The sequence below is a fragment of the Corythoichthys intestinalis genome, chromosome 4 (genome assembly GCF_030265065.1).
Source record: "Corythoichthys intestinalis isolate RoL2023-P3 chromosome 4, ASM3026506v1, whole genome shotgun sequence".
NCBI lineage: Eukaryota > Metazoa > Chordata > Actinopteri > Syngnathiformes > Syngnathidae > Corythoichthys > Corythoichthys intestinalis.
This window is the reverse complement of record NC_080398.1, coordinates 59310626-59333703: the sequence shown is the minus strand read 5'-3', so window position 1 is coordinate 59333703 and position 23078 is coordinate 59310626. Positions and strand designations below refer to the sequence as shown.

At 39.9% G+C, this 23078-nt stretch overlaps 1 protein-coding gene across 1 annotated transcript in view; it reads left to right on the top strand.

Annotated features, from left to right (window-relative positions):
• The window catches only part of LOC130915106 (phosphatidylinositol-3-phosphatase SAC1-B), a 37030-nt gene extending 14341 nt beyond the window's left edge, over window positions 1–22689 (top strand). The window contains exons 9-20 of the mRNA XM_057834846.1: window positions 143–228; window positions 5295–5381; window positions 5489–5557; window positions 5651–5730; window positions 5808–5906; window positions 8528–8666; window positions 11931–12000; window positions 12139–12211; window positions 13037–13130; window positions 15771–15863; window positions 15943–16000; window positions 21947–22689. Coding sequence (XP_057690829.1) covers window positions 143–228; window positions 5295–5381; window positions 5489–5557; window positions 5651–5730; window positions 5808–5906; window positions 8528–8666; window positions 11931–12000; window positions 12139–12211; window positions 13037–13130; window positions 15771–15863; window positions 15943–16000; window positions 21947–22083 — 1085 coding nt within the window. The 3' untranslated portion in view covers window positions 22084–22689. The remainder of the gene's footprint in view (window positions 1–142; window positions 229–5294; window positions 5382–5488; window positions 5558–5650; window positions 5731–5807; window positions 5907–8527; window positions 8667–11930; window positions 12001–12138; window positions 12212–13036; window positions 13131–15770; window positions 15864–15942; window positions 16001–21946) is intronic.
• The last annotated feature ends 389 nt before the right edge of the window (window positions 22690–23078 follow it).

Sequence of the window (23078 nt, the reverse complement as noted above, 5' to 3'; positions counted from 1 at the left end):
ATCGCAATATTCTCATGCTATAAATCGTGATTATGATTACAGCTAATCCAGTGGACATGAAGTCTACTAGTAGTAGTGTGTCATGGTGCTACAGCCCAGCATTTTTCCAACTTTAGTTTTTATTTATTTATTTTTTTGCTAGGCATTGATTCAGAGGGCCATGCTGCTAATTACGTTGAGACCGAGCAGATAGTGCAGTACAACAGTGCCAAGGCTTCCTTTGTTCAGGTGAGTGTGATTATGAATCCTGTAATATGTAATGCCGTACAGTGATGCATTGAGATACGAAGGCTTCAGCACACGAAAATAATACGTACTGTAATAGATAATTTCCGCTCGCAAGAATGCATATAATAGAACTATGTTTGATTATACACTACTGTTCAAAAGTTTGGGGTCACTTAGAAATTTCCTCCTTTTTGAAAGAAAAGCACAGTTTTTTTCAATGGAAATAACATTAATCAGAAAAACGCTATGCATTGTTAATGTGGTAAATGACTATTCTAGCATCGGACAATTCAATATCTACGTAGTTTTGTAAAGAGGCCCATTCACAGCAAACATCACTCGAGTGTTCTAATGGTATATTGTGCTTGCTAGATGCCTTAGAACAGGGGTGTCCAAACTTTTTGCAAAGGGGGCCACATTTGGTGCGGTAAAAATGTGGGGGGCCGACCTTGGCTGACGTCCTTTATTTGGAACAATATATTTAAGCAATTTTTAGCAAGCCATTCAGTGTGTCACATTTGCTTTATTATTATTTTAAATTGAATAATTTCAACAATCTTACAACTAGCCTTTGTGGCGTTCTCTTTCGACTCTCGGGCTCTCTCGAAATACTGATGCTGTGAAATTAAACTAGCTCCAAGTTGCTTCAATTTAGCTGTGAATCTTGCCGTACATGTCAGCGTGTCTTGTTTGGTAATATCGGCTAACATTGAAATCTTCAAAAACAGCGACTGTCTCTTTGCAAATGAGGCAGACACAGTTATTGCGTATTTTAGTGAAGAAATAGTCCAATTTCCACCTATCCTTGAAGCGTTGGCCGTCACAGTCAATTTTCTTTTTTTTGTTGATTGTCGCCATTTTAGAAAATGGAAGTAATAGGTCACACGGGGTAATGTTGCTTAGCCCTTCAATACCTGCAACATGAAGCAATTATCAGAGAATCCCAAAATTTGAAAAATAAGGTCCTAATGAAACCATTTTTTTCAAATTTGTAAAAGGAAAAGTCAAAATGAATATGTGTAATAAGCGCTCTAATATCTATAACTCATGCTAAATCATGTTTTGTTCTCATAGAACCTGCAAATGCATGGGTTGACTTGCAGCCATCATTTTTTTTGTTTTTTGTTTTTTTCAAAAAGAAATGTCAAAATTCTAAATTAGTCTCAAAATCATGAAATTTTAGGTGTATCAAATGTGATACATTTGGCAGTAAAGGGTTAAAGTGCTGCTGCCTTTTAGCGGATAAATGAGGAGCAGCATTTCGTGTGTAAGCTACTTCATATGCTGGTTGCAGTACTGCTGACCAATTTATTAAGTCTGTGTGCGGGCCAGACGTTATTGATTTTATGACAGAGGCTAGGGGCCGGATGAAATTTGACCACGGGCCGCATTTGGCCCCCGGGCCGGACTTTGGACATGTCTGCCTTAGAAGGATAATAAATGATTAGAAAACCTTGTGCAATTATGTTGCTGTAGCTCAAAACAGTTTAAGTGGTTAGAGAAGCTATAAAACTGATCTTCCTTTGAGCTAGTTGGGTATCTGGAGCATAATCTTTGTGCGTTTGATTAAACTCTCAAAATGGCCAGAAAAACACAACTTTCACGTGAAACTTGACAATCTGTTCTTAGAAATGAAGGCTATGCCATAAGAGAAATTGCCAAGAAATTGAAGACTTGCTATAAGGCTGTGTACCACTCCCTTCAGAGAGCAGCACAAACAAGATCCAACCAGTGTAGAAAGAGAAGCTGGAGGCCCTGCTGCACAACCGAGCAAGAAGACAAGTACATAAGAGTTTCTAGTTTGAGAAATAGATGCCTCGTAGGTCCTCATCTAGCAGCTTCATTAAATAGTACCTGTAAAACGTCAGTGTCAATGTAGACAGTGAAGAGATGACTCCGGGATGCTGGCCTTCAGGGCAGCGTGGCAAAAAAAAAAAAAAAAAAAAAAGCCATATCTGAGACCGGCTAATAAAAGGAAACAATTAATATGGGCTAAGGAACAGACATTTGACAGAGGAAGATTGGAAAAACGTGTTATGGACAGACGAATCATAGTCTGAGAGACGAATTATAGTTTGAGGTGTTTGAACTTTGGATCAAAGAGAAGAACATTTGTGAGATGTAGAACAACTGAAAAGATGCTGGAAGAGTGCCTGATGTCATCTGTCAACCATGGTGAAGGTAATGTGATGGTCTGGGGTTTCTTTGGTTCTGGTAAAGTGGCAGATTTGTACAAGGTCGACAGGATTTTGAATAAGGAAGGCTATCACTCCATTTTGCAACGCCATGCCATACCCTGTGGACAACGCTCGATTGGAGTCAATTTCATCCTTCAACATGACAATGATACAAAGCACACCTCCAAATTATGCAAGAACTTTTTAGGAAAGAAGCAGGCAGCTGGTATTCTATCTGTAATGGAGTGGCCAACACAGTCAACAGATCTCAAATCCATTGAGCTGTTGTGGGAGCAGCTTGACCGTGTGTTACGCAAGAAGTGCCCATCAAGCCAATCCAACTTGTGGGAGGTGCTTCTGGAAGCGTGGAGTGAAGTTTCTCCAGTTTACCTCAACAAATTAACAGCTGTAATTGGTCTGCAGAGCTGTAATTGTTGCAAATTGTTGCATTCTTTGATAAAAGCAAAGTTTGAAGGAGAAAATTATTATGTATTTCAAATTCTTATTTCTAACCTTGTCAATGTCTTGACTATATTTTCTATTCATTTTGCAACTCATTTGAAAAATAAAATTGTGACTTTTGAAGGAAAACACAAAATTGTCTGGGTGACCCCAAACTTTTGAACGATATTGTAAATGTAAACAAACTAAATATACACACCACAATGTGATACACAATGCTCGTGTATGTGAAACAAAAGAAGAATATAACTTTTAACTGTTGCTTTATGGCTGCTGAAGTTATAGGTAGTCTTTTAGCACCCTGTGTTTGCTATGAGCCTGAATAGTCATGTGATAACATCTGTTCGTACTTAAGCGTCACTTCGGGGCGACAAAGCATTACAAATAAAGACAGGCAATCAGTGGACTTGATAGCAAATTTAATGAGATGTTTGAGTTTGGAACAAATTAGGCGATTCACGTGTAAAACACGATTCATTAATTTAAAAAATCATGATACGAAAGCAACTCCAGAATTAATTGATTTCGTATCTTGAGCTATCACATGTGTGATAAATCCACTCAGAAATTATGTCCAGTCCAGAACTGTCAACCTCCATTTTTTTCTCAGGCAACATCATTGCTTTGGTTTCCCTCAGTGCCATCAGGGCTACCCAGAGGTTGCGCTAGACATTTTCGTTGTCTGTCATTTTGACTGACAGGGTCATAAAAATCCGGTCATAATCTATTTTTACCCGTCACGTAAATTTTTAAAATGATAATGATGACATATTCAATAGTATTGAGTTTTCATTCATTTTTAATTAATATTGTAACGCTTGCTTGGCGGCGAAAAATTAGACACGGAAGTCGTGGTATTTTTCTCCCTCTTTTTACTCTGCTTACCGCCAACAACACCAACAAAACAACTCCACCCCCAAAGAAAAAGAGGCAACTATATAGACCCCAATCACCAACGTCACACAATGATCTTAATTGTGGTTGTCAGCCCAAAATCTTCTAAATATATATTAAATGCATCTTACCAGATATAAAATGACTACTACATAGTCTGTGGTGATCGTTTGGTGCCCAGATTTCTTGTCGAATTACAGCAGTCCATCTCGCTCTCCTCTTCGAGTCTCTCAGAATAGGGTAGAACTTGAAGTCTCTCCGTCTATCTTCTGTGTTACTTCAACCAACCGCCACACACACCTTCACCATTTTGATTATTAATGTTAACGAGCAGAAAAACACGCCGTAATAGGAGGCATGCACGTAGCGGTAATGTGTAAACACGACGAGCTAACACACAATATGGCGGCTCCAGTCAGGGGGGCGGAGTTGTGACATCGTGATTGGGGTCTATACACAGGCGGCAATCTAGTCCACCAATTGGATGATTGGATGATTATTGGGTGCACCAATAACAACCTCGCGTTGATGTGTCAATCACGGTGCCGCCGCCAGACCCCGGTGACGCTACAATATTCTGACAGAATAGCCAACGACGTCATGCATTAAGAGATACAATAGCTAATTAATATGCTCACTCGCCACCCTGTGCTCTGGGGTGTGAATTGCAACCTGTCAAAATGACGGACGGACTTCAGTTTTTTCCGTCACCGTTTTAAAAAACCGGTCAACGACGGAAAATATTCGGTTAACGCGACCCCTGGGGCTACCGTGGTGTTGCCTGGCACAGCCAGACCATTCTCCCTGTATTTTTCAAACACTGAGAAATAGTCTGGGACCCAGCCCATTAACGGCCTCTCGAGCAAGGTCCAAAATCAATCGTCCAAACAGATTCGTTTATTTGCGTGACGTGTTCTTAACGAGTAACGTCACTCTTGCGCGCCGAAAGTCTTGTCTACAACAACACAGATGGCGAACGGTAGAGCCGAGAATATGTTCCAATCCGCGGTAAAACCAGTTTTAAATTACTAAAAACACATTGAAACAAGTCATTGACAACAGTCAACATGGCTCGCGCTAGCCATGTTGACTGTTGTCGTCACGTCACGTCTGCCCGTCAATGATTGGTCCACTCCGCTGTCTGTTTGCTGTGGCTAGCACCGCCCTTGGAATTTGATCCGCCGGATGGTCGCCAGACTCAATCGCTGGAACAGCGGTGAGTCTGGTCTACCAGGCAAACCGTGGTGCAGTTGGTAGCTCGATTCGTCTGGAACTTAAATTCCTTCGCGTCAATGAAATTTTGTCTTAAGAAATTTTGTGTGTGAGGTTGTCCATTAAATTTGTCCAGGAAATAGCATTAAATTCCATTGTATGTGGTGTTAAAATGACTTTTAAAGTCTTAAAACATGAAGTCAAAGCACACGATGTGCTTTCACGGGCCACACAAAATTACCAAATCTTGCTTAATTTGCAGTGGTAGGAACAGTGGGATTTATGAATGATGATGTATGTGTTGTTTTATATACTTAACAGACAAGAGGTTCGATACCCTTCTACTGGTCCCAAAGGCCTAACCTCAAGTACAAGCCAAAACCACAGATCAGCAAAACAGTCAACCATGTAAATTACTGTTTTGTATTATTACTATATTCACTGAAGACATATTTTCTATAATTTATGACTGTATACTCATGTAGTTTCCCTATTCCCACTCCTCATTGCTACAGTTGGATGGATTCCAGAGACACTTCGACTCACAGATCATTCTTTATGGGAAGCAAGTCATTTTAAATTTGGTAAGTTGTAAAATATAGTGATCAGCTAATGATACTTCATATCTGCGACTGTCTATTAATATTATTATTTTTTTTTTCCCTCCCTCTTCTCAGATAAACCAGAAAGGCTCAGAAAATCCACTAGAGAAGACTTTTGAAAAGATGGTGGGCAACTTGGGAAATGGCACAATCAAGTAAGAACTATGCACTAAACACATGATGTTTCAAATATGGTTGCTATAATGGCCCTATAATGCTCGCTGTTATTCAGGTACATAGCATTTGACTTCCACAAGGAGTGCAGTCGGATGAGGTGGCATCGTCTGCAAATCTTGTTGGACAAGGTTGCTGAAATCCAGGAGGAATTTGGGTCAGTTAGCCCCTTCTTTTATTATTTTTTGGAGTCAGCCATTTAACATCTTCACACAGGGGCAGAGCTTGGAGGATGAAATAAATGAAATGTGAAAATTTTGTAAAAATGATTGAACTCACCATAACGCCCGTCTCCCAAACTGATTGACTAAGGCTGCAACAACTAATTGATTAAATTGCTTAATAAATTATTTGCCAGTGAATTTGATAATTGTTTTTTTCCCGGCTGCTTTGAGCAGTCATGTTTGGGTCCTTGTTTGTGTGTAATGTTAGGCTGCCTCTGCGCACCAGTGATTAGAGCAAGAGAGAGAGAGTTCAATGCTTCACTCAGGTTGGGTTGCTGAATTAATAACATTACAAAATGTCAAGAATTAGATTGTCTTTCGTGTTCTTCGATCCATTATGCCTCTGTCAGAGGTGAGTAAATGAAGCCAATTGTATTGTTTGTTTGTTGATGAGACGTTACTGCTTAACATGGAGCACTAAGCTAGTTAGCGATGATGCTAATCAGTGTCATGATGTCTGTTTGTATCGTGTTCTGGAGAAGCATATTAGCGCTTGAGTTATTGTTATATCGTAAAGTTCTAATTTCTTTTGATGAAGAAAACACATAAACCCATTCATATCACAGTTTAGAGTCTCCTTCAGCACAAACTCAAACTGTAAATTGTCATTCAAGAGATTGTGCTTTGAAATTTGATTGTATTTATTGTATTCATTACAGTCAGCCTCCTGCTTATTCGATTTTGTTATTTAGTTTTTTTTAATGAAAATGAATCCTGAGTCATTGACACAATTTATATCGGCACTTTGCCCACAAGAAAAAAAATATCAATCAGCAGCACTTCGTTTCATTTGAATTAACACGACCTTTGACTGATTTGTGTACTGAGAAATTCTTTTTATATTTTATACTCAGAACCTTTTTTTAAAAAACTTAAACTAGTTTTATGTATTTAAAACTGTACATTTGTAGACTACAATTAAGTTAGGATACTAATGAAATATTTGCACTAGTTTTAGGGACATCCCTCTGTTGTTGAGAGTTGATACACTTCATCAGCCGCGACAAAGTTGCTGCATTTGACTTTGTCACTCAAAATTAATATCTCAATATCTATAAAACGATAGCAGCACAAAGAAAACATTTTACAGCACAAACGTAACACAAACGATAGACACCATCTTTAGCCATTTTAATCAGAATGGGGGAATGGTTGACCTCAGATTGACCAATAAAAGAATTGTTTCTATCTCAAAAACAATAGCAGCACACACTTTTTTCCCCGCATAAACGAATGACATACCATATCGGCCCGGATATAAGACCGTGTTTTTTGCATTGAAATAAGACTGAAAAAGTGGGGGTCGTCTTATATTCGTGGTCGAGACATTATACCCATTCACGACGCTAAATGGCGCCAGATATCATTGAAGCGATGTTCTGTCATGACAGATCTCAGCTACTCTCAAGTTTAACCAGTTTGCATTATTTTATTGCAATATTTTTTCCTTTTTCAGATTTGTTTCAAGACTCCAGTTACAGTTAGACCTCACTTTGATGGTTAATGCAGTTATTGCAATTTTGTTGTTTTATCACAAAAGATTTGTTTATTTACTTTTCAAAAACCAGAAGCCATTCATTTACGAATGTGATTGCACTTTAGTGTACATATTTAAATGTTCAGATATTAAGATTTGAATGAGGCACAATAACATGCTTTTTCTTGACATATATATTGTTATAATCATTTGTTTCAGATGTACTGTAATTATTTTCTGTATAAAAATTAATTTGTTGGCCAAAAAGTATTTTTTCAAACTTGAGTCTTGAAAAAGAGGGGGTTGTCTTATAATTATGGCCGTCTTATATTCGGGCCAATACGGTAATTTTTCTATAAATTTGCTTCTGATGGGTGGCCAACTTCATAGAAGTTAAGAGAGGCTGTTCTCAGCAGCGTGAGTATATTTGAGTGGACTCACTTAATGAAGAATTTAATAAAGACAAGCATTTTTCTATAATATTCTTGTTTTAAAATAAATCACATTATGAAGGCGGCACAGTGGGACAGAAACATGTTTGGAATTTTTTTTCTGTATCGGATTGGGACTCGGAATCATCAGATTGTCAAAATCTGGTGACTCGGACTCGGGTGCAAAAATATGCGATCAGGACATCCCTATTCAAAAGGTTAGTCACCTAAATGTAACGTGTTTTTACCCACCTCTGCATTTAAGTCAAGTGTTGAAAGGTACAGCATGAGTGCAAAGTTGAAAACACAAATGCTCTCAGAACCTAGCCTTGCAAGCCAACCTGACTTTCACCATGGAGAAGAGGTGTCTTCTGTGGTTTGGCTTTGATTTCAAAATCAATAATAGAGTTAGGGCTAACAAGGACAGACTGAATCTAAAAAGCTAATCCCGGAAGCACTGATGTGACATAAACAGAGTGTGACTCACGCTGTCGATAGTTGTCAATTTGCAGTTCTTAAACAGCCATGGCACGCAATCACGATAGCTCCTGTTTTTTTGTGAAAAATTTAATAGCACATGGTGTATTGTCGTGTACAGTACTGGTTATTGAAAAGGGATAAGTAATTTTGTGCTATTTGGGGACAGGTACTTTTTGGTGGATTCAGATGGGACAGTACTGTTAAACCAGGAGGGGACTTTTCGGAGCAACTGCATGGACTGTCTGGACCGCACCAACGTTATTCAGAGTCTGCTCGCCAGACGCTCACTACAGTCACAGCTACAGGTAGGACTATCATGCTACAAGCAGTGCATAACGTTAAAAAAAACAACTCCGCTAGTAATGCTCCTATGTGTTGTTAATGCCAATGACAGATGGGTCATTTTTTTCATAAGGTGCCATTTGGACGTAACAGAGTGGACACTAACAGAGGGGGACGTTTTGTGCTTAGTTAGTCGTAAGCCTTGCTTTGCTAGCATAATAGCTAACATGACTTTGTGTAGTTGATGAAAAATCTATATAAATAAATCTTTTGGAATGATTCAATTCAACTAATTTATTTGATTTAAAAAAAAAAAAAAAAAAAAACTTTTTAAAAATAAATTATATTTCTAATTTAAAAACAACACATGATTAAAGATACTATATCCAGGTCAACAAAATCCTAGCAATTGCTTGGGATTTTTTCCCTACTTATACTAGTTAATTTGTAGACTGAATTTAAATTTTGAAACACACTGGGGACATAGCAAAATTCCATAAAATGTGTTTGTTTCCTTGATGCAGACACTTGATTTCTGTAATTTTGGTGTGCTGAATCCAAATCTGATTCGTTTATTTTTCTGTATAAGCTCGTCCCACCCTAAATCAAGATTTTCATTTTGGGTGCAATGCAAAATTATTGCAAAGTGATACTTCTAACAAATTTGATCTACAGTTGGCACTTAAAATAGCCCAAAAATTACAATATGTATCAAAATAAAACCTTACCAGTATCTATTGATCCTAAGAGACCTATTGGGGGTGGGGGTGGGAGTTACATTTTTGTAACAGTGCCTACTAATTAATTGTGAAATTATAATTAGCAGATAGAAAGTAGGGGGCAGCCTTGTGTAGGATAAGAATTTGTCAGTAGAGGGCATGCACGCACAAATATGGACTCATTGGAAGGCCTGTAGGTGAGAATTTAGCCAACAGAGGGCAGCCTTCAGCATGTTTTAGCGCGCACACGCATGCTTTTTTAAAGGTGCTATGAAATACTAAAACAAGTGACTTTAAAATGATAGCAGACCATATATTAGACACAAATTCATCCTAAAATGTGACAGAAAAGGGTTGATAATGAAATTATAGCCTTTTCCCCCTTCTCATCTGCCTTGTCCCGCCTATTAAAAATCTCCAAACAGAAGATGATGTCACACCAAGAATGAGCTGCAGATTTATGCAGTCGCCTAGCATGCTAGCAAAGGTTTCTATTTTCGTTTTGCCATGTGACTATTCTGTCAACATCTTCTGGCTAGCGCAGCACTAAAAAGCTGGGCATGATCATCAATTCTGGCTGGCTGTGATGTTGCAAAGTGAATTCAGGGTTTCAGCTAGGATTTTTTGAAGCTGTGGTTGTGGGCTGCATCGGAGTCGGACATCCTCACCATGACATGCCACGGCGAAATTGCGTCATAATACGCTAATACGCCTTTTTTTTCTCATAGCAATAATACGACTTACATCTCGTAGTCCAGGGGTCAGCAACTTAAAATGTTGAAAGAGCCATATTTGACCAAAAAAACTGATACAGTATGTCTGGAGCCCCCAAATATTTAAAGCCTTGTATAAGCCTTATAATGAAAGCAACACCAGCTGTATTAGCTATATTAGCGTACTATCAAAATGACTAAGTTGGCTACAAATACAGTGGGGAGAACAAGTATTTGATACACTGCCAATGGGAAAACCCATTGGCAGTGTATCAAATACTTGTTCTCCCCACTGTACATAGCCTGGAATTCCAGACTCAACGCTGTTCCAGCGATTGAGTCTGGCGACCGTCCCACGGATCAAATTCCCAGGGCTGAGCAAGCCACAGCAAACAGACAGCGGAGTGGACCAATCAGCGACGGGCGGACGTGACGTTGGTAAAGCGACAAGAAACTCTAACGCGAGCGGAGAACGGAGAAGTTTATTCAACATGGCTAGCGCGAGAGACTGTTGTCAATAACTTGTGTAGATGTGTTTTTGGTAATTTAAAACTGATTTTACCACAGATTGAAATATATTTGCGGCTCTCCCGTTCGCCATCTGTGTTGTTGTGGAGACGACTTCCGACGCGCAAGAGTGACGTTGTTAAGAACACGTCACGCAAATAATCAAATCTGATTTAACTTCATTACAATATCAATTAATTAAAAGAATGTGTCATGTTTGTCCTCCTACATAAATCATATTAAAAGAAAAAATATATTTCCCTCTCCCATCTTTTTCCATTTTCAAAAATCTTTGAAAAAGATCCAGGGAGTCACTAGGCCTGCGCTAAAGAGCCGTATGCAGCTCGAGAGCCACGGGTTGCAGACCCCCGTCGTAGTCCTTCTTTTTCCATTTATTTGGCCCTAATATGTACTACATTACCACAACAATAACTTAACGGATCCATTTCAAGGAATAGGAAATTCTAATAGCCGTTTAAAGGGTTTTACCAGTTTTGGTAAGAAGTTTTTTGTTGTTGTGCGTGAAAAACATTTCCACACAAACGCACATCGATGTACCGTTAAGTTAGCAAGGAGAGGTATGAGAGTCATTTTCCGAGTGTCCCAGAGCTCGCGAAACTTGAAAAAAAAAAAAAAACGCATTTATCAGTTTTCTCAGCTGTGATTCATCAAAGTTTCGTCAACCACGACTGCATATATCCGTCCGTAGAAACAGCCTGATAACACAGATATAAGTACGCCTGCCCCTCTGCTAATGGATGCGTTGTTGACATTAACGCGGCGGCGATCCAACCTACTGTCACTCCCCGGATATGGGAAAGAAGGAGAGGAGTTGGTGTTGGCTTCCCACTTCATTGTGGCAACAATAATAAAGAAAAGCAATAAGAAAACAGCGGGCTGCCGCGACATGCCATCGCTATCTCTCGCTATCTCGCCCGTTCTCCTCTTCTTCCTACTTGCTTCCCTCCTACGTAACAGCCCCCCGGTCCGATTGTCTCTTAAGGGGGCCGCGCGTAGTTTCAGACATTACAATACACAATGAATAGGTTGCCGCAATAGTGAAACGGCCTTAAAAAAAACAACTAAAAGGCGTGGCAGTTTTGTTTTGGTGTGGCAGGGCGCCACAATCTTGTCTATGTAGGGGAAACCTTGTGAACTGCTGAAAAAAAGTGGGCATTCCTCGATACATTGTTTTGGGTGGAATAGCTATGAAATGGTGAAAAAGCAGTCAGATTTGAATGCCAAATTCGTTTTCTGAATGTAAAATTACAGTACTTCTCTCATTTTCATGTTTTGACATGGTCGCCATTTCATAGCACCTTGAAGTAACTGTGCTGTATCATCACAGAAAATGGGGGTCCTCCACATGAGCCAGCACATTGAGGATCAAGCTGATTTCGAAAAGATGTACAAACATGGTGAGCTCTGTCACACAGTGCATTTAGTTGTTTTCGCTTTGTGTCGTGTGGCACAAACATTTATTCACTTTAAGTTCATGGTTAATTATATTATGATCTTCCATTTGCCCTCATTTTTACCTGCTTGGTTTCCTGCAGCTTGGGCTGACAATGCAGATGCATGTGCCAAACAATATGCAGGCACTGGAGCATTGAAGACCGATTTCACCAGGTGAGTTATTTTAAATAATAAAGAATAATGTTGATGTTATTTAGTCGCTGTAGTGGTGTATTTGCTGGATTTCGGCTCGGGCGGCGTAGGATCAATTCCCACCCAGCGGCAGAGTGATTATTGCTGCGAATAGCTGTGTGTGCCCTTGACTGGACTGGCGACCAGTTGAGTGTTTAGTCCGCCATTTGCCTGAGATCAGCTGGGATAGGATCCTGATAAGAATAGGCGAAGTTGAAGATGAATGGATGGATATTTTATTTAAAAGCATATTATTATTTAAAACCATATATTGACATACCCATTGTTTTGGTGAGCTTCACAGCACAAGTTGGCCTACTGAATAATTTGGCCTGGTTAAGGTCCAGTTGTGGGTGAGTTATTAAATACTGGGTTCCCCATTACATTGTTTCCAGCAACTATTATAATAATAAAATGCAGGAATGCACGGGAAATACACTGTAGTATTGTAGTAGTACAATATACTGCACTGCTGAGGCCTACTGGACTTGAGGCATGCAAAATCCAAGAATTAAAATGCAAACGTACAAAGAACTTCATTAATTAAATCCAACCGCTCCAAATCAATAATCCTTTGTTATCATTGTTATTCTGGTTTGGTTCAATATAAATATAAATATTGTAAGAGCACTAACATTGCTTGGCTTGCTATTCTTCTTATTGTGGGTAAAGTTGACTCCATGGATGAACAGTATAACATAATAATAGTAAAAACAAATATTAAGATCAAACAACATAAAAAAAAATAAAGTGATCATTTATCATAATCCTTTGGAAACATGTCATGACTGGGTTTTGATGTTTTAGGACAGGCAAGAGAACTCAGTGGGGACTGCTGATGGATGGCTGGAACTCCATGATACGATATTACAAAAACAACTTCTCTGATGGCTTCAGACAGGTGAAATATGTCTACATTTTTCCAACAAGCCTGCCCTTTTACATGAATGTTTTACAATGAGGTTATTGGTTAACAATGGTGTATGTAGGGCTAGCTCTATGGAGGACCAGGAGTGCAAAAATAAATAAATGAATACACAATTAAATAAATAATAAAAAAGTGTCATTAACATGCTTCTATTTCAGTATTTATTTATTTATTTTCATATTTATTTCAACATTTACTTATTTCAATTTATATTTATTTCAATTTTTATTTCCATGTTCTAATTTTTATTTATTTCAATTTTTATTTCCAGTTTTACTTATTTAGTTCAACAATTATTTATTTATTCCAATATATATTTATTTATTTCAATTTTTATTTATTTCAATTGTATTTATCTATTTCATTATTTATTTCAACATTTATTTCACTTTTGCACTCTTGTTCCCCGTGTGACAGCATGAAATAATTTTATCTGTCATTAGCTCATCAAACTCAGTGGACGGCTGTGGGGTTTGAGTTTAACGAGTCTAGCTACTTGGCTTTGGAGTCAAGCTAGTGCTCCTTCCATGAGCTCTCGCTCGCGATAAACCGCTGTGTTTTGTAAGCCATGTGCTTGGAGTCAGAATTTCCTGCGTCAACGTGTTCTGCTAAGTCTAACTGCTATGTCCGTTATTAAATCCTGAGAAAGCTGATGCAGAACCTCAGCAATCGTGGCCATGTTGGGAAGGAGCATTATCTTGACTCCAGAGCCATGTAGCTTGACTTGCTCAACTCAAACCCCGCCCGCCCACTTAGTTTGATGAGCCATTGACAGATAAAATTATTTGATAAGCATTAGCTTTAGCATGGTTAGCATCCTCTTAAACTCTCACTTGTTTACACAACACAACAACAGTGTACTGTTATTGTGCAGTAGGGCTAACATACAGTTTTAGAAATTTGGTAGTATGTTCACGTCTAGGTGTATCGGTTAAAAATCGAGCAGCAGCATTTTGAACAAGATGAAGACGAGAAAAAAAGGACTTGGGGAGACCAACATACAGTGCATTGCAGTAGTCCAGCCTAGAGTTTATAAAAGCAAGAATTGCTTTTTCAAGGTCTTGGTGACTAAGAAAAGGCTTCACTTTGGCCAATAGACGGAGCTGGAAAAAAAACTTCTTAAAAAACTCTTACAGCAGAACTAATCTGTTTTTCAAAGTTGAGCCTGTTGTCGAATAGTACTCCGAGATTTTTAACGTGTGTCTTAAAAAAGGGAGCCAGGGTGCCAGTGTTGGGCTCAAGGGCATGCATCATGGAAGGTGCGAAAAGTAATACCAGTATATTCAGTTTTGCTCTTGTTAAGATGTAAGACGTTTCGTGCTAGCTACTGCTTCACATCGGATATGCGCTCCATCAGTTTAGTGAGAGCAGTTTGTTCGTTGGGTCTCAGGGGCAGATACAGCTGCATCATCGTCAGCATAAAAATGAAAAAAGATATGTTTTTATAAAATTGATCCTAAAGGTAGAAGATAAAGTATAGAACAGGCCCTGAAATAGAGCCTGTGGCACCCCGCAAGACGGAGAAGTTTGTGAGGAGGAAAATTCCCCAAGACCGAGAACGTCCTATGTTCCAGGTACGATTTAAACAATTGTAGAGCGTTACCACGGATACTTATGAAGTGCTCTAAGCGAGATACAAGGACTGTATGGTCGACTGTGAAACAAGGATAGCTGGGTTTCCATTATCCACAGAAAAGGCAATGTCGTCGTGCACTTTTAACAGTGCTGACTCAGTGCTGTGTCTGGATCTGAAGCCTGATTGAAACTTGTCAAGGGTGGAGTTAGTCTCTAAGAATGTTTGCAAATGACACTCATTGTGGAAAATCTGATTGGTAGAAAATTAAATGATTTGGTTTCAAATTTGCTCAAATGCACACTTTGCAGGCCATGATTAGTCATTTTGGATCAAGTGAACAGTCATTTTGGATCAAATGAACACTTTTGATGGGATCTAATTGGAAGAGAACAAAAATAGCGTCGCCGTTTCTCACCTATTTCATATTCTACACTCAATTAGCTCTGAAATTACATGTTATGCACTGCGATTTTAAAAAAAAATATTCTTTATTCTTATTTCTAATATAGTTTGTGTGTTTTATTTAGGAATAACCATTTATTGATGAATTGTGGTTTATTATAATATATTGTTTCTACAGCTCCACACGATTAAATCAGGCATTTTTTTGTCAATGAAATATTCAAAGTGCACTACTCCTCCTTATAAAGCTGTGGTGTAGAGGCTCTATAAAGCTCTTAAACACATGTCACTAAGCTTTGAAGTCATTGGATTCATCCTTTGTTATTGCAGTGATGTCCTACATAATAATTATTTCAGGGTTCATCCCAGGGTAAACTTTGAACAGTATGCACATTACAGCGCCACATTGTCACTTTTGTAGTTTATGATGTAATGCATCACTGATCTAAGCAAGGACATTTCACATGAAAACATGGCTTGTCTACAAAACAATGAGGAACAACTTCACAGGTCTAGCACCTACGTGAAGTTTGCTCCCCATCAGATGCAAATTTATATAAAAATCATGTGAATCGTTTGTGCTATGTTTTTGCTTGTTTGTGCTGTAAAAAATTTCGTTTGTGCTGCTATAACAGGACTCAATAGATCTGTTTCTTGGGAACTTTGCCGTGGATGAAGCTGAAATGGCAACACCACTGAGTGAACCCAAAGATTGGAAGTTTCTGACGGTAAGATTTAGGAAAAATACAACTATGTTAGTTTATCTTTCTTTGTTTTGGATTAACGGTTCTTTATTTCCTCTCTCAGTTACCGATCATCATGGTTGTTGCCTTCTCCATGTGTATCATCTGCTTTTTAATGGCCGGTAAGACAATCGTTACTCAAGTGTGAAGAACAACCGAGTCATCTCAAGGCATGGATGTCAAACTGATCCGTGTTGCAGGCCACATCATAGTTATGATTTCATTTGGAGGGCCGTTACAGTCATGGACGAAATTATTTACACCCTTGAAATTTCTCCCAGACATTAATGCAATTACAAATGTTTTCAGTATGAATGTGTTTATTTCTTGGATGTGCATTGGAAAAAAACAAAAAAGCTGAAGAGAAAAGCCAAAATGTACACAATTTTACACAGAATGCAAAAAATGGGCTAGACGAAATTGTTTGCACCCTCACTCAATATTTGGTTTTGCATCCTTTAGAAGAAATAGCAGAAAGCAATCGCTTCCTATAACCATCAACACGTTTTGTGCACCTCTCAGATGGAGTTCTGGACCACTCTTTTCTCAGATTTGAAATGTGCCTTCTTTCAAGAGCAATTTTGAGATCTCTCCATAGGTGCTCAATGGGATTTAGATCCGGACACATCGATGGCCACCTCAGAATTCTCCAGCGATTTGTCTCCAACCATTTCTTGGTGCTATTTTGGGTCATTGTCCTGTTGGATCACCCATAACCTCTCACACAGACCCAGTTTTCTGACACTACATCCTACATTGCGACCCAAAACATTTTGATGGTGTCCAGATTTCATGACTCCTTGCACACTGTGAAGGCACGCATTGTCAAAACTACCCCAAAATATCATTGGACCTCCACCATGTTTGACAATAGGCACTGTGTTCTTTTCTTTTTAGGCCTCATTCTTTTTTGGGCACTGGGTGCCTTGACAGTATGCAAGGAGTCATGTAATATGGAGTAGGGCTGCAGCTGTCGAATATTTTAGCAATCGAGTAATCGACTGAAAATTCTATCGATTAATCGAGTAATCGGATAAAACATTTTTTTTAGGTAAAGAGCAATTATAAATATACATGAGGAAAAAAACACATTTAATCCAATATTGAACCATTTTCAGTCAATCAATGTGTTTATTTTCGATGTACATTGTTGAAAACAGCCAACAATTGCATCTCAGATGTGACTAGAAAAAAAAATTCACTGCTTTCACTCAAAAAAACTTCTAGATCTTGGAAAAAAAACAACAACATATTTCTTACCTAAAAATGTAATTACGCTTGATAACACACATCACTTGAAAGCTGTGTGTTTTTCCCACGTGTTTCAATATAATTTCCATTTGTGTCAAGCTATTTTTCAGTTAGTCTAAACCAAACATGTCCAAAGTCCGGCCTGGGGGCCAAATGCGGCCCGTGGTCAAATTTCATCCGGCCCCTAGCCTCTGTCATAAAATCAATAATGTCTGGCCCACACGCAGACTTAATAAATTGGTCAGCAGTTCTGCTACCGGCATATGAAGTAGCTTACACACTAAATGCTGCTCCTCATTTACCCACTAAAAGGCAGCAGCACTCTAAGCAACATTACCCCGTGTAACTCCCAATTTTCTAAAATGGCGACAATCAACAAAAAAAAAAAAAAGTTGACTGCAACAGCCGACCCGTCAAGGATAGGTGGAAATTAGACTATTTCTTCACTAAAATACGCAACAACTGTGTCCGCCTCATTTACAAAGAGACAGTCGCTGTTTTTAAAGAGTTCAACATGAGGCGATATTACCAAACAAGACACGCTGACGTGTACAACAAGATTACAGGGAAGATGCGTAGCGAGAAATTGAAGCAACTTGAAGTTAGTTTTTAATTTTACAGCAGCAGTATTTCGCAAGAGCCCGAAAGTCGAAGGAGAACGCCTCAAAGGGTAGTTGCGAGATTGTTGAAATTATTAATTAAAAAAAATAATAAAGCAAATGTGACACTCAGAATGGCTTGCTAAAATTTGCTTAAATATATCGTTCTACGTAAAGGACGTAAGCCGAGGTCGGCCCCTCAAATTTCTAACACACTAAATCTGGCCCCGTTTGCAAAAAGTTTGGACACCCCTGGTCTAAACTATAAGTACTGATAGGATTTTGAGTTTTTGCAGTGTTCAAAATAAATGCCTGCTGTATTGGAGCACATTAGGGACCAGTGCTACTTGGTGTTTTATTCAGCAATGACTACTGAGCCAAAACTGACAGTTAGCTTAATTATGTTTTGATTTTACACCCTCATCACTCTACAGTGCTGTGTCTTTACAGATTATATAAAACCTGTATGTAAGACACGTTAGCCACGCATCGACAGTGGTCATAATCAATAGAAACCTAGCCCTCCGAAGAGCTAACCTTACGTGACCGAGTGACAGTAACGTTGTATTTATTAGTGATGAGACATGTACTGCTTAAAAATGGCGGCTGTCTACTAATGCTGCCCAGCCGCGGCCGAGTCTGTCATTTTTACATCTAGTCCTAAATGCATGTGATATCTATGAGAGGCATCGGACAATACCTGTTACCAAACTAGCATCATGCGGGCGTAGTTTTTAGCAGCGTCGGCTGCAGTAATTTAAAAAAAAAATTTTATTGCTTCTTCCTCTACGCACGTGACGTCAGCGCATTGTCTCGCATTAAAAGTAGTCCGGGCAAAACGTGATGCTTATAGATGGCAAAATTAAACGATTCCTCGAGGTGAATAAAATTACTCTGATCAGTTTTTAAACTCGAGTTACTCGAGTTGCTCGAATATTTGTTTCAGCTCTAATATGGAGACTATCAAAATGTTTCGGGCTGGCCCCCAGTGGGGGTAGACGTGGGGTTGGTGGTGCGTCCCCTCCTCCCATCCCTGAAAGCCGGTTGATGGGTGCGCGGGTGGCCCGGGGGACCACCCTGGATCCCGGGGGGCAGGACGATGGCTACTTTGCTGGGCTGCGGGAGGAGGGATGGCCTGCGCTTGACCCTCCGCATAACACCCCCCCCCCGCCCGCCCTCTCTCCCCGGGCTGGCTGGGTTGGGGCCGTGGCCCTGGGTTGGCGCCCGCGCGGCTTCTCCGCCCGTCTGCGTGGCTGTCGCTCGCCCGGTGGGGCTCGCGTAATGCTGGATGTGGTAGGGCATGCTCGGGTTGGGGGTCCTGGTGCCGGGATTGGCGATGGGGCGGCGTAGGGTTGGTTACCAACGGGTTTACATTCATAAGAGATTCACACGATTACTGGGTTCTATATCACAGAACTGATTTGTGTACATTCTACCCCTTTCAATCACTTAGCTTATAGACACCCCCGTCCCCCTCTTTCACTGGCCAATAGGCCCCCACATGTTGTAAACCGGAAATGCATCTCGCTGACGGTGGCACCAGCATATTAGTAATTAGTCTAGATGTTCAATGTATTTCTTGTTGTTGTTTGTGTATGTGTTTCTTTTTCTTTCTTCTCTTTTGTTTCTTTTCTTCTGTCCCCCCATAATCCCTTCCTGTTCGCTGCTTTGTCATAATAAAAAGGTATTTTGAATTATCACAATGGGAGTACGTCAGACTCTCAATGTGAAACATTAAAACTGTTCAGACTATCCGGGCACTTAGACTTCCATTCTCTGTGTCAAACAGCTGAACAGGACAGGTATTTAAAAAAAAAAAAAAAATGTTTTGGGCTGGAATGTAGGGTGTAGTGTCAGAAAACTGGGTTTGTGTGAGAGGTCATGCGTGTTCCAATAGGACAATCGTCCAGTACATACCTCAAATAGCACCAAGATATGATTGAAAAAGAAAAGAACACAGTGCCTATAGGCCTAGACGTATAGGTGTTCATTCTTACGCAGAATGAAGGCGCACACACATTTTTCATTGCGTCACCTTTAACGCCATTCTTCTAATCACTCTCCATAACATTCGTATAATTTATTCATCTTCTGAACCGCTTATCCTCACGAGGGTCGCGTGGGTGCTGGAGCCTATCACAGCTAACTCCAGGCAGAAGGCGGGGTACACCATAGACAGGTTGCCAGCAAGTCGTAGGGCACATAAAGACACACAACTAATCATGCACACACTCACACCTACGGACAATTTATAGTGTTCAATCAACATATCATGCATGTTTTCCTGGGACATCCCTATTCACACGTAAGGGGGAAAGGACAAAATCGAAAAGGACTTTCAAATTTCTCCCTGCTCAGCCTGAAATATATTTCGAAGCGATTGAACTCTCCACGTTCCCGCTGAAACTAGTGAGCCCTTTTCACAGCTGCTATAATCACCCCTTCCTCCTTAAATTGAGCAAAGGCATGGCTCTGTTGGACAACAAGGAAAAGTACATGCCTTCGCGACACCTCACTGTTTACGTCCTTTTTGCTATTATAAGATACAGTATTTGATATACAGTGCCTTGCAAAAGTATTCGGCCCCCTTGAATCTTGCAACCTTTCGCCACATTTCAGGCTTCAAACATAAAGATATGAAATTTAATTTTTTTGTCAAGAATCAACAACAAGTGGGACACAATCGTGAAGTGGAACAACATTTATTGGATAATTTAACCTTTTTTAACAAATAAAAAACTGAAAAGTGGGGCATGCAATATTATTCGGCCCCTTTACTTTCAGTGCAGCAAACTCACTCCAGAAGTTCAGTGAGGATCTCTGAATGATCCAATGTTGTCCTAAATGACCGATGATGATAAATAGAATCCTACTGTGTGGAATCAAGTCTCCGTATAAATGCACCTGCTCTGTGATAGTCTCAGGGTTCTGTTTAAAGTGCAGAGAGCATTATGAAAACCAAGGAACACACCTGGCAGGTCCGAGATACTGTTGTGGAGAAGTTTAAAGCCGGATTTGGATACAAAACATTTTCCCAAGCTTTAAACATCTCAAGGAGCACTGTGCAAGCCATCATATTGAAATGGAAGGAGCATCAGACCACTGCAAATCTACCAAGACCTGGCCGTCCTTCCAAACTTTCTTCTCAAACAAGGAGAAAACTGATCAGAGATGCAGCCAAGAGGCCCATGATCACTCTGGATGAACTGCAGAGATCTACAGCTGAGGTGGGAGAGTCTGTCCATAGGACAACAATCAGTCGTACACTGCACAAATCTGGCCTTTATGGAAGAGTGGCAAGAAGAAAGCCATTTCTCAAAGATATCCATAAAAAGTCTCGTTTAAAGTTTGCCACAAGCCACCTGGGAGACACACCAAACATGTGGAAGAAGGTGCTCTGGTCAGATGAAACCAAAATTGAACTTTTTGGCCACAATGCAAAACGATATGTTTGGCGTAAAAGCAACACAGCTCATCACCCTGAACACACCATCCCCACTGTCAAACATGGTGGTGGCAGCATCATGGTTTGGGCCTGCTTTTCTTCAGCAGGGACAGGGAAGATGGTTAAAATTGACGGGAAGATGGATGCAGCCAAATACAGGAACATTCTGGAAGAAAACCTGTTGGTATCTGCACAAGACCTGAGACTGGGACGGAGATTTATCTTCCAACAGGACAATGATCCAAAACATAAAGCCAAATCTACAATGGAATGGTTCAAAAATAAACGTAACCAGGTGTTAGAATGGCCAAGTCAAAGTCCAGACCTGAATCCAATCGAGAATCTGTGGAAAGAGCTGAAGATTGCTGTTCACAAACACTCTCCATCCAACCTCACTGAGCTCGAGCTGTTTTGCAAGGAAGAATGGGCAAGAATGTCAGTCTCTCCATGTGCAAAACTGATAGAAACATACCCCAAGCGACTTGCAGCTGTAATTGGAGCAAAAGGTGGCGCTACAAAGTATTAACGCAAGGGGGCCGAATAATATTGCACGCCCCACTTTTCAGTTTTTTATTTGTTAAAAAAGTTTAAATTATCCAATAAATGTTGTTCCACTTCACGATTGTGTCCCACTTGTTGTTGATTCTTGACAAAAAATTAAAATTTTATATCTTTATGTTTGAAGCCTGAAATGTGGCGAAAGGTTGCAAGGTTCAAGGGGGCCGAATACTTTTGCAAGGCACTGTAAGGCTAATCCTGGTATTCTTTCATAGGTGACACATGGACGGAGACTCTGGCTTACGTCCTGTTCTGGGGAACGGCCAGTGTAGTCACATTCGGCCTCATCCTTTTCAACGGACGGGACTTTGTCGACGCTCCAAAGCTGGTGCAGAAGGAAAAGCTGGACTGAATGTGTGCGTGTGGAAAGCAGCTCCGCCCTGGCGAGCTCACTACCTCATCCTCTGGCTATTCATCACTTTACCCCCAGCAGCAGCATCATCAGGCCTGGAGCCTTTACTAGTACAGAGGGTAGAGTCGAGGATGGCGAAGGAGTCAGCCGGGCCGCCTCGTGTACGACAAAGTTTTTAACATCGAGACTGCGTACATGGACCTGCTGCTATCCACACAGCTGCAACACAAAGACAGGACAGTCTGACACAGGCTAATTTTTCTGAATGAGCTGTTTTCCAACGTCACTGTACCTATTTTTACAAAACAGCTGTGGGACCAACATCTAATTTCCCTTACGTCCCACTATCTGTTGGGATCAAACGCAGAAAAGCTGTTAATAAGTTACAGTATGTCCGGTTTGCCTTTTCATATGTAGTCATACATAAAGTTGCATACACTGACCAACTGTGATATTATGGCCACTTGCGCAATATTATGATATACAATAAAAGAGCTGAATCAAATATTGACAGATTTTAATTTCGATTGATGCTGTCAGAGTTGCAGTTTGTGGCGGTGTCAAGATGCACCGCATCATAATGAGCACTGTTAATAATTCATTAAAGGCAACAAAAACAAAGAGTAAGCACAGATATGTAATGAATGAAGCAGTTCTACACATGACATTATTCAATGATCAGTTTGCAAAGTGTCAATCAAAACTAGAAAATTGAGTTTCTGGAGTAATGGCGATAGTAGCTTTGGTTTCGCAGGTCAACCACTTTGGTCACGTCCTGCTGATTTTAGGTTATTTCCTGTTGATATGTTGACACACATGGCCATCAATGGCATCAACTTACATATGCATCAATAGAATCCAAGTACATTGGCATCAATATAATGGACATACAGTTGTGGTCAAAAGTTTACATACACTTGTGAAGAGCATAATGTCATGGCTCTCTTGAGTTTCCAGTTATTTCTACAACTCTGATTTTTCTCCGATAGAGTGAT